Source organism: Leptodactylus fuscus, chromosome 7 (assembly GCF_031893055.1).
Source record: "Leptodactylus fuscus isolate aLepFus1 chromosome 7, aLepFus1.hap2, whole genome shotgun sequence".
Classification (NCBI taxonomy): domain Eukaryota; kingdom Metazoa; phylum Chordata; class Amphibia; order Anura; family Leptodactylidae; genus Leptodactylus; species Leptodactylus fuscus.
The window spans coordinates 26,993,056-27,005,289 of record NC_134271.1 but is presented as its reverse complement, the minus strand read 5'-3'; the positions used below and the strand labels follow the sequence as shown (position 1 = coordinate 27,005,289).

Sequence of the window (12,234 nt, the reverse complement as noted above, 5' to 3'; positions counted from 1 at the left end):
GGTCTAATAAATGCAAAAAAAAAAAGTTTAAATATATATATATATATATATATATATATATAAAAACAAATAAAAAGGATTAAAAATTCAAATCACCCCCCTTTCCCTAGAACACATATGAAAGTAGTTAAAAACTGTGAAACACATATATGTTAGGTATCCCCGTGTCCAAAATCGCCTACAAAGTGTACTACAAAGTACACCCAGTCCTGCAAAAAAAGACACCCTATACATCCCCGTACACTTACGTATAAAAAAGTTACGGCTGTCGGAATATGGTGACTTTTCAAAAAAAATTTTTTTAACATAGTTTTGGATTTTTTTAAGGGGTCAAAATGTAAATAGAACCATATAACTTTGGTATCCCCGGAATCGTAACGAAACACAGAATACAGGGGACATGTCATTTTGGTTGCACAGTGAACGCCGTAAAACCAAAGCCCGTAAGAAAGTCGCAGAAATGCATTTTTTCTTCAAATCCACCCCATTCTGAATTTTTTCCCTGCTTCCCAGTACATGATATAGAATAAATAATGGTGGCATCATGAAGAAAAATTTGTCCCAAAAAAATTAAGACCTCATATGGCTCTGGGAGCGGAGAAATAAAAAAGTTATGGGGTTTAGAAGGAGGGGAGTGAAAAACAAAAAACCAAAATCAAAAAATGCCATCGGCGGGAAAGGGTTAACTTCAAATACTTCTGTCCCAAAGTCACTATGTAAAGTTTCTCACAACACCGTATATATAGCAGCTCAAATACAAAGTAACTTCAACACAAAAGTCTCCCATATTCTCTGAATTACAGTAAAAACAAAATACAAAGTTACATTTCATATCCCATACCTTATACACACTATGAAAACCTTACCCGCGCCTGTATATACCCACTGCTACAATCACCGCAGACGAAGTCGCGGGTACCAGCTAGTAACACATAAACTGGAAAACTGGATGTCTCCAGTGTAGAAAAAGAAGTGCTCCCTCTACTGGACAACAAGGGTAATGGCTAATAGATAATGGATGGAGAGCATATCTGACATATACGGAGAAAAAGGTTGCGCATCTATATCTATATTATATATAAAAAAATAGAAATAACTAATAAAATATTAATACATTTAATAAAATAAAAAAATTAGAAATAACCATACGTATTTCAAAGGAGTAAACATAGTAATTGTACTGAAATGGTTAAATTAAAATGAGTACAATTTAACCCTATCCATGGTTTCATTTATAATTGGTACATTTTTATTACTAGGGTAGACTATTTAGGTCAGAATTTTGCCAATCACTATTATATACACTGTCTACCAATAAGTATTTGGACACCTGTGGTCCGAGCGGCACCAGCAGCAATTACAGCGTCAACCCTCCGGGGCTTTCCACAAGTCCTTGTAATGACGGCTAGGTGGTGTTTTATTCCTTTTGAGCTTGGAGAAGACAGGTAAGTTCTTTCACTGATTTTGGTTGGCTGCTGCACCCCTTAGTTCAGCAATACATCTCGTCCCAGAGGTGCTCGATAGGGTTTAAGTCTGGGCTCTGGGCAGGCCAGTCCATTTGGTTAACCTGATTGTCACTGTACAAGCCATGGTAGACCTCACTACATTACAGCTGGCATTGTCATCCTGGAAGTAACATAGGTCCGGCCCATAGAACCGCCATAATGTAGGAAGCACACTGTTATCTAAAATAGTGCAATAGACGTCAGCATTGAGTTTACCATACACCGGGACCAAGGGTCCTTGTCTATACCAGGAGAAACACCCCCAGACCATAGCTCCACCTTCGCAGAACTTTACTGGGTGTCCAAATACTTATTGCTAGACAGTGTAAACAGTGAAGTAGAACAACTGCAATAAAACAAGGCTGTGGAAAAACTAAAGGAGGAGGAAACACTTATAACAATATAAAAGTGAGTGGCAACAGCAACAATACTTCTTGTCTTGGCAGCCCTGCCAGTACCAACAGGGTTGTTGTGCTTCTTGAGAATAAAGATGACGTTTTTGAAAGCAGTGAAACACAAATGTTGAGTCAGGATTCCGTATAATCCTCCTCTCCCTTTTCTGCTGGTGTAACATGTAATTTACTACGTTGCCCTTCTGCACTAAGAATCATGTCTTCTTAATTATCACTAATATAGATCCCATTTCCTATTAGTCATGTAGCGTCCGCCTCTTCTTGATGAGTTGGATGAGACCAGGCAGTGTTTTGGGGTGTAGAAGAGGCTGAGGTGGAAGACATGACTTGGTGGTGGAGGTTGTAGTGGCAGGGGGTGTGATACTGGTAGTCATGTTGGTAAGGGCATTAGGGGAAATCTGGAGATGAGAATTGTAAAAATATTGAGGAATCTTATTGGCATGATGAGTCAAAAAAGTAGGATTAGAAGATGAAGTTACTGAATCTGATGATTCTATTACAGATAAGATTTGACAACCAGGTCAGGGTGACATCTGAGGAAGATGGTGGTTGCATCTACATTTGTAAGAATTCTATCCGATGTGAAGCTCAGCATCCAAAACGCCTGCCTGGAGTAGGTCTAAGACAAACTTGGGTCATGAAGTCTTCTCCTGTATTGGAAGTTTTTGATACATTCCCAAAAGACAAAAAGATCTGAAAGCAGAAATTAACCATGGTCCTGCAGGCACACACGTAGGAACTAGATCTCTCCGTACTCCATTAAATGCCGTCATCAGATCATTTGTCAACATAGAATTGGCAGTGGCACTAGGAGGCAAAGTGAGCAAGAACGTCCTACTCATTCTCCCAATGATCTTCTTTTTAGACAGGTCACATCCACCCCTAGTATGTGGTCACCATTGTTAACATGATCATTTCCCTCTGCTTTTTCTCCTCCTCCATGACAACACCAGTCATCCATAAGAGAATGTGTGTCCATGAAACAGCGATATGCACTCTGGGGTGTGTATCCTATTAATATTATAAATGTGAAAGTTTGTGGGTTTGTGAGTTTGGATGTTTGTTCCTCAATCACGCAAAACCCGCTGGACCGATATGGCTGAAATTTTCCACAAACATAGTTAATACACCCGATTGCGCAATAGGCTACTTTTCGTCCCAATAGCGCACATACGTTTGTGCCAGGAACCCCACAAAACCCAAACTCACACCACCATCTCTGCAATCTCACACACTTTGGACCATAGCAAGCCACAAAATTCATATTGCCCTCTATAGCCTCGCTCCTAACCCCACACAATCACATATACATATACTTTACTACTTTGCCCCTCACCTTAACGATACTCCAGGAGGCTCTCTTTAACGCTCCGGAGCAGCCATGTTTGCCGACCCCCACTGCTCTGACAATCCGCGACACCGCCCACTCATGTCAATTCCCCTAGGAGGTCTAATAAATGCAAAAAAAAAAAGTTTAAAAAAAAATTATATATATATATATATATATATATATATATATATATATATATATAAACAAATAAAAAGGATTAAAAATTCAAATCACCCCCCTTTCCCTAGAACACATATAAAAGTAGTTAAAAACTGTGAAACACATATATGTTAGGTATCCCCGTGTCCAAAATCGCCCGCTCTACAAAGCAATACAAATATTTTTTCCTATTCGGTAAACGCCATAGCAGGAAAAATGGTCAAAAGTGCCAAACTGCCGTTTTTTCACTGTTTTGATTCTGATAAAAATTTGAATAAAAAGTTATCAAAGCAATAACATTTCCCGAAAATGGTAGAACTACAAAGTACACCCAGTCCTGCAAAAAAAGACACCCTATACATCCCCGTACACTTACGTATAAAAAAGTTACGGCTGTCGGAATATGGTGACTTTTCAAAAAAAAATTTTTTAACATACTTTTGGATTTTTTTAAGGGGTCAAAATGTAAATAGAACCATATAACTTTGGTATCCCCGGAATCGTAACGAAACTCAGAATACAGGGGACATGTCATTTTGGTTGCACAGTGAACGCCGTAAAACCAAAGCCCGTAAGAAAGTCGCAGAAATGCATTTTTTCTTCAAATCCACCCCATTCTGAATTTTTTCCCTGCTTCCCAGTACATTATATAGAATAAATAATGGTGGCATCAGGAAGAAAAATTTGTCCCAAAAAAATTAAGACCTCATATGGCTCTGGGAGCGGAGAAATAAAAAAGTTATGGGGTTTAGAAGGAGGGGAGTGAAAAACGAAAAACCAAAATCAAAAAATGCCATCGGCGGGAAAGGGTTAACTTCAAATACTTCTGTCCCAAAGTCACTATGTAAAGTTTCTCACAACACCGTATATATAGCAGCTCTAATACAAAGTAACTTCAACACAAAAGTCTCACGTATTCTCTGAATTACAGCAAAAACAAGATACAAAGTTACATTTCATATCCCATACCTTATACACACTACGAAAACCTTACCCGCGCCTGTATATACCCACTGCTACAATCACCGCAGACGAAGTCGCGGGTACCAGCTAGTTAGTAATAACGCTTACAGTAGGGTCAAACCTACATTTCAGTTTCCATTCTTTGGGGGTTTTTGCAAAAAGGAAACATGAACCGCTTAAAAAGTGGTTACTTGTAACTATAATAGAACCGCTTCACATCTGCGTTTGGGTTTCCGTTCAGAGAGTCCACATGAGGATCCCTTATATGTATTAGGACTAGTTCACACGGGGCAAGGTGGCTGATTTTGACAGCGGATTTCGCTTCAAAATCAGCCCCTTTACAATAGTGGTCTATGTAGACTGCTAGCTTTTTTTTTTCTGCTAGCAGAAAAAAAGAAGTGACATGACCTTTCTTCCGGCGGAAGCCGCAGCGCGCTGAGTCGCGGCTTCCGCCTAGCAGCAGCACCCTCTGATGTCGGCTCATTCATTTGAGCCAGCTACGCAGGGGAAAGCCGCGATCGCGATGGTTGTGGCAGGCGGGTTTTGACCCGAGAGTGACGCGGCTCCCATGTGAACGAGCCCTTAAGGCATTTTCTGCCTGAAGAAAGCAATAGAAATGAATGGGAGGCGAAAAACACCTAGCTTTTTTTGCATAAAGCCTAGCTTTTTTTTTTGCAAAAAAAGCGACTGAAACAGTGAGGCTTTTTTTTTCCGGTCCATTCACTTTACGGGGGGGACAGCCTGGCTTTTTTTAAAGCTGTTTTTACAAAAAAAGCTCCAAAAAAAAGCTCCTAAAGCGCGGCAAGGTTCAAAAAAAGCTTCCTAAATTTAGGAAGCTTTTTTTTCAGGTCCAAAATAAGCCACACGTAATTTACGTGTGAACTAGCCCTTACAAAGTGGTTACCTAGGAAACCCGCAGACCCGAACACAGATGTGAATACGGCCTATAATGGTGTCCAGCGATTTTCCACCTGAAAAATGCAGAGACAAGTCCTACTATGAAGGAGCAGAATAAAGGATGTGAACAGCGCCTTATACTGATCTGTCCTGCATGTTATTATCATGTCTGACCACTCAAAGCCTCTCCAGCAATCCCACCTGATAACAGCTATGTTTTTTTTACAAAAATTCCCAAAAAGTTGATTTTGGTTCATGTAAAACCCACAAAGTCTCCATTAGAATACAATGCTTATATTTATTTTACTTATTTGAATAACCATCTTGTAATTACTATTACTTGCCATGCTCTATTCTATATTACCACCCACTGCCCATCTGATAACATTGCTTCTTGTTTTTGAACCTCTTTCCAGCCTGTTCTGGGTGTACCAAGATGGCCGCCTCTGCAGTTCTCCTCCCACGTACTTGACGCACGTTGTTTACCTCACGTGATTGGTTCGGAATGTCGGTGGCGTCAGCGCGCATCCCGAAGGGGGCGGAGCTTCGGAGAGAAGCAAAACATAGAGTGACCCGGAACCGGGCGTCGCAGATTGCTTGGCTTAGCCTGGACTTGGTGACCCTGTAGAGGGGCACAGGAGAGAGAGCTGTACGGCAGGGGCTGTGTGTGGTGGAGGGGCTGGCGCTGCTTCTGTGACTGGAGTTCAGTGACAGGACAATAGGCGACCTCGGGTTATTATGTAGAAGGGGCGACAGCTGTGCCCTGAGTCCTTGTCCTACAGTACAGTATGGCCATATACTGAGCTCTAGCCTCCATCTATAGGGGGCACTATATAGGACATAGTACATAGTGGGACATGACTGCTGGTTTTGGGGTGACCCCGGAGAGCACCTGCTGCGCCCACTTGTACAGGTTATGAGTTGAGACCAGATTGTGCCCCTTCCCCATCTCTCCCTCCCACCCCTCGCCACTATGTCTCGGTGGCTGTTTCCGTGGTCCAGCTCCATCAAGACGCGGGCGTGCAGGTATCTCCTACAACATTACCTGGGCCACTACCTGGAGGAGCGGCTGAGCCTGGAGCAGCTGAGTCTGGATCTCTACAATGGAAGCGGACGCCTGACGGATATCCACCTGGACATCTGGGTAATATCACTGATACATGTGTGACATATAAGTGGAGGGGGGTGATATCCCGGACTACCCCCTGCCCAGTGTAGACCAGGCTTTGTTCACCTCTGCTTTGGGGTTTCCATCCTACACAGCGCTGAATTAGTCACAACTTGTCATAGCAGTCTGTCAGTGTGCATCCCTGTTCTTGAAGAATAGCACTACATGCGGTACTTACAGCTACATATGACTGGACCTGTGACAGAGTCTCAATGTAATGACTGCAATGTGTAAGGACTGTACTTTACATTGGTGACAAATGTGTGATAGCTGCAGTTTATATTAGGGCCAGTCGTATAATGACTGCAGCTTAGATCAGGGACAATTGTGTATTGACTGCAGTGCACACCAGTGGCAAATATGTGATGACTGTTTATACCAAATGCAGACGTGAAGTGACTTCACATTAGGGACAAACACGTAATGGCTGTAGTTTACATGGACAAACATATGATGACTGTAGTTTACATTGTGGAGAAATATGTTATGACTGTAGTTTGCATCAGGGACAGATGTTTAATGACTTTAGTCTACGTCAGGGGCAGGTGTGTAATGACTGTAGTGTAGACCAGGGACAGGCGTGTAATGACTGTAGTTCAGAACAGGGACAGGCGTGTAATGACTGTAGTGTAGACCAGGGACAGGCGTGTAAGGACTGTAGTGTAGACCAGGGACAGGCGTGTAATGACTGTAGTGTAGACCAGGGACAGGCGTGTTATGACTGTAGTTTGCATCAGGGACAGATGTTTAATGACTTTAGTCTACGTCAGGGACAGGCGTGTAATGACTGTAGTTCAGAACAGGGACAGGCGTGTAATGACTGTAGTGTAGACCAGGGACAGGCGTGTAATGACTGTAGTTCAGAACAGGGACAGGCGTGTTATGACTGTAGTTTGCATCAGGGACAGATGTTTAATGACTTTAGTCTACGTCAGGGACAGGCGTGTAATGACTGTAGTTCAGAACAGGGACAGGCGTGTAATGACTGTAGTGTAGACCAGGGACAGGCGTGTAAGGACTGTAGTGTAGACCAGGGACAGGCGTGTAATGACTGTAGTGTAGACCAGGGACAGGCGTGTAATGACTGTAGTGTAGACCAGGGACAGGCGTGTAAGGACTGTAGTGTAGACCAGGGACAGGCGTGTAAGGACTGTAGTGTAGACCAGGGACAGGCGTGTAATGACTGTAGTGTAGACCAGGGACAGGCGTGTAAGGACTGTAGTGTAGACCAGGGACAGACGTGTAATGACTGTAGTGTAGACCAAGGACAGACGTGTAATGACTGTATCTTAGACCAGGGACAGACATGAACTTGTACTATTATGTGATTCTGGGTTACACGCTACATTACAGTCCATATATTCAAAACCTGGTTCTTTTTAGATCCTGTCACCCGTCTTATCTGCTGACTACCCTTTCAGCTTTAACTGGGCCCCTGTAATGTAATATTCTGTATGGCAACAAGTCCTGGGCGGGTCAGTTTTTCCTCCATAAGGTTACATTGCAGTGGCGGGTCTTTTACTATCCTTCCTAGAATGCATGTTAGTGAGATCTGTGGAGACATTGAGCAAGCAAGGAGTGTTACATTATGTTATCTATGGATGACAATGGATTGTAAGACCTTCTGTAGCTCAGGACGGCTGAACTGTAAAACTGCAGCTGGTCCGTATCATGGCATCAAATCCTATTCGGACCATGTGTCTGCTGACCTGTACTTAAAGCACCAGGGTCCTTTTGATATTGCTAAATTGAGTCATTAGTCCCACAGTTTGGGCAGGATATATGGCTGAAATACAGATGTCATTGTTTTATCAACTGTCACCTTTCAGCTGCTGTTCACATTAGATGTCTTATATTGGCTTTCAGCTGCTGTACACATTAGAAGATGTATATTGGTTTTCAGCTGCTGTACACATTTATAACCCCCGTCCCACCCCTGACAGCAGATGTCAGGGAAGAAAAGGGCCTTAATTTTTAACAAGCTTAATCTTTTTGTTCTTCGAGGTGATTCTTCCCCAAGAGAATACGCACAGCAGGGGAGTAAGGAGTGATGGCTGTAGGACAGACAAGCTTAAAGCTTCATTCACACAGTTGTGTTATGGCTCTGTGTGTTGTCCAAGTTGTATAAACTCTTAACGCAACGCACAACAAAGTCTTTGGGGTCGTACTGTACCCCTATACGCCTCTTCACACAGACATAATGCTAGATATAAAAACTGCAGCGTGTTCCATCAGATGGGATATTGTGCAGTATTATTACTGGTATTATGATGCAACATGATCCACGTGACTGCTGAGACCCAATCACAGGCCTCAGGGGTCCTTGACGTCAGTCAGAAGACCAGAAGAGAACAGGGAGCTACGCTGGGGCCCAGGAGAGGTAAGTAATAGTAATACTGTTTTTTATCTATGATCACCTTCCCTGGGCCTCCGATCATTAAACTGGAGGGTCTGAAGAGACCCCACAGTATAAATATAGCAGTTTCGGTTTGGACTTGTTCGGTCCGATCGAAAGTGCATATAGAACCCAGTCATAGCCCAGTCTTCGTTGTGCTGTAACACGCAGGGCTATGGAGTTGGTAGGTCAAGCACCGTCTCCTCTATTCAGCAGCTGGTCCTGCTCACTACAGAAAACACGGTGGCTCAGTGGCTAGCACTGCAGCCTTGAATCGCTGGATTCCTGGGTTCGAATCCCACCAGGAATAACATCTGCAAGGAGTTTGTATGTTCTCCCCATGTTTGCGTGGATTTCCTTCCATTCTACAAAGACATACTGATAAGAAAAAATGTACCGTATATACTCGAGTATAAGCCGAGTTTTTCAGCACAGTTTTTGTGCTGAAAAAGTGCTCTTTGGCTTATACTAGCGTGGCGATGCTGCGGCCCCGGCACCCACCTCGGTGTCTGTATGCCGGGTCTTTAAGGGCCGGTTCACACATGCTGATGTGTTCCGTCCGTAAGGAGTCCGCATAAGGACCCTCCCGGACGGAATACAAGTGCAACTGCAAGCGCTTTGCAGTTCAAGCGTACAGGCCCCATAGACTATAATGGGTTCCGTGGGCTTGCCGCGCACTGCCCGCACGAACCCATGAATGGGTTTGAAAACTGCCTGCCGATTTTCCGTCTCCTGCCCAATTTCTTGGGCAATTGGGCAGGAAATGGAAACCTGTATAACGGAGATCGGGCGCTGGTGTGAACCTGCCCTCAAAGTAGAAAATGACTGTGTCTGACAGTGCCCGGTCTACTGAATATAGGGGATCTGCAGTGCTCCTGTTCCGTCGGGAAGGGGTTAATAGGAGCACTGCAGATACCCTATATTCAGCCAGGCTGAACTCCAAGTGAGGGGGAAAAAACCCCAGTCCTCAAGCTCAGGGAAGGGGCAGACAGACAACCAAAACACCCCCTCCCCTTCCTCAGCACTCAGCAACTACTGCACCCAAAAATTACGGACATTTTAATTTTTGAAATTTTCCAGTAGCTGCTGCATCCCCCCCTCGGCTTATACTCGAGTCAATAACTTTTCCCAGTTTTTTGTGGTAAAATTAGCGGTCTCGGCTTATATTCGGGTCGGCTTATACTCGAGTATATACGGTACATTGTGATCCCTGTATGGAGCTCACAATCTACAAAAAAAAGAAAAGAAAGAAAACCTGCCCGCCATGTTTCTGTCTTCACTGTCCACGCCAAACCACTGTGTGCTAGTGCAGCATCGCGCACATCACAGGGGTAGGGAAGGGTGAACTTCTGCAATTGGATAATCTGCTGTAGGGTGATAACTTATCACAGAACACAACAAAGACCAACGAATAGTCATTAGGAAACATATTTCAGTGACTTCATTGTTTTGTATGATAAGATATCTCGCTGCAGCAGGTTAAGCAATTGCAGAAGTTCAGGTTAACTCTGCTACATCTGTATTAGCTGTGACAGGTCCAGTATGGCGGCATCAAGTTAGATGTTAGTTACAAAATTGGGGGATAAGTGTCTGAATGTCGCCCTGTTTCAATGGAGGGACAGTCCCACGTGCGCTGTGGCTCCGTACATCACTATCGGATTGCCGTTTGGAAGTCTATCATAGACATGAATGGAGCAGCTGTCTCTCCATTCAGACAGAAGGGAGTGGCAGCCATTTACTTGTACTCATAGGGGTCCAGGAGGAGGGATTCCCGGTAGTCAGGGAGTCCAGGGAGTTAGTGGTATCCCCATACTCACCACGCATTATATATTTGTTCAGCCTGGCACGTGTCCAAAGAACAGACACGCGGCCCCTGTCATGGAAATACTTAGAGAGCAGAGCTGTAGACGCGACGTCCTGCATAGTAACTTGTAACTTGCACAATGTCCTGAGGGATTCCTGGAATCTTATTTCTGTCACTTCTGAAAGGGTTGAGTGAAGTCCAGGAAATCCTCAGCTGTCCCTTACTGCATCATTACAAAATGTTCTGTCCGGGATCCTCCTTTAGTGACCTGTCAGAGTGACTCCATAGTAATACATCAGCCACGTGTTACAGATTGTCCCTGCCAAGATCAAAGGTCACCATTGAAATGGCTAAGGCTCTGTTCACACCACATTTTTGCATTCTGTGAAAGAAATTGGGCCTGATTTTACCAAAGTGCCTAGGTGGGTTTATTTATGGCGCAGTGTTGCGCAAGGCAGCCTTGAGTTTCCGTAAGGATTTGCCAAATCTATCACATAGCGTGCGATAAATTTGGCAAATCTTCTGGATGTTGCCTCTCTGGTTAGGCTCTCCGGATATTATCCAGCTTCAAACTGCCCCATTTTTTTTTAAAAGAAAAGAGATGGTTTTACGCAAAAAAATGTGTCATTTTGGTGCAAACCCGTTTTTCACTGCCATGGCATTTTTCTGAAAAATTGGGTGTGGCCTCACAGCATGGTGTAATGATGGATTTTTGTATTCGCCTCAAAATCCTGACCAAAAAGACGGCTCCCATTGAAATCAATGGGAGTCGGTCAGGTGTTTTTTCCGGGAGCCGGCTTGTTCCGGAAAAAGATGTTAGATGCTCATTCTTCAGGCCGTTTCGCCTCGCGATTCATCCTAAAGACACTCCCTCCTACTGACTAGGCCCATTCATTGGTGCGCGCCCTTAGGGTAAGTTCACACAGGGTTTTTTTTGGATCGGAGGCGGAGGCCACCTAAGTTACCAATCCAAAAGCCAGGTAGCCGCAACTGAAAGGCGGTGCACTGCACTGAATGGGAGCCATCTTTTTGGTCAGGATTTTGAGGCGGATGCGGCCTCAAAATCCTGACCAAAAAACTCAGTGTGAACTTATCCTTAAAAAATTCCAAAAACTAACCGCTACATCTGACTATGTATGTCCAACAATTGCAACGGACGACCCCAGACTGTGGGGGTCAACAGCAATAATTCAAAAAGGATTTCATCCGGCAATCAGATTATTTAAAATGTAACTTTTGTAACTTATCCTTAGGCTGAGTTCACACACAGTTTTTTGGTCAGGAATCCGCCTCAAAATCCTCCAAAAAACCGCCTCACCATACAGTCCTATGTAACCTGCTTTTTTTTTTTCCGCTAGCGGAAAAAAAGAAGCGACATGTCCATTCTTCAGGTGTTTTCTGCCTGAAAAAATCAATGCAAGTCAAGTGGAGGTGGAAAAAACGCTAGCTTTTTTATGAGGCGATTTTTGAGGCGTTTTTTGTCAAAAAGCGCCTCAAAAAAACGCCTCAGAAAAAAGCAAGCATTTTTTCCACCTCCCCTTGACTTGCATTGATTTTTTTCAGGCGGAAAACGCTTCATAAAAATGCCTCAGGATTTTTC

General features: G+C 43.7%; 1 protein-coding gene across 1 annotated transcript in view; it reads left to right on the top strand.

The window, feature by feature from the left end:
- The first annotated feature begins 5,811 nt into the window (after positions 1–5,811).
- Positions 5,812–12,234, top strand: part of ATG2A (autophagy related 2A) — a 57,063-nt gene continuing 50,640 nt past the window's right edge. Inside the window, exon 1 of the mRNA XM_075281484.1 lies at positions 5,812–6,411. Within this exon, the coding sequence (XP_075137585.1) occupies positions 6,241–6,411 (171 nt within the window). The 5' untranslated portion in view covers positions 5,812–6,240. The remainder of the gene's footprint in view (positions 6,412–12,234) is intronic.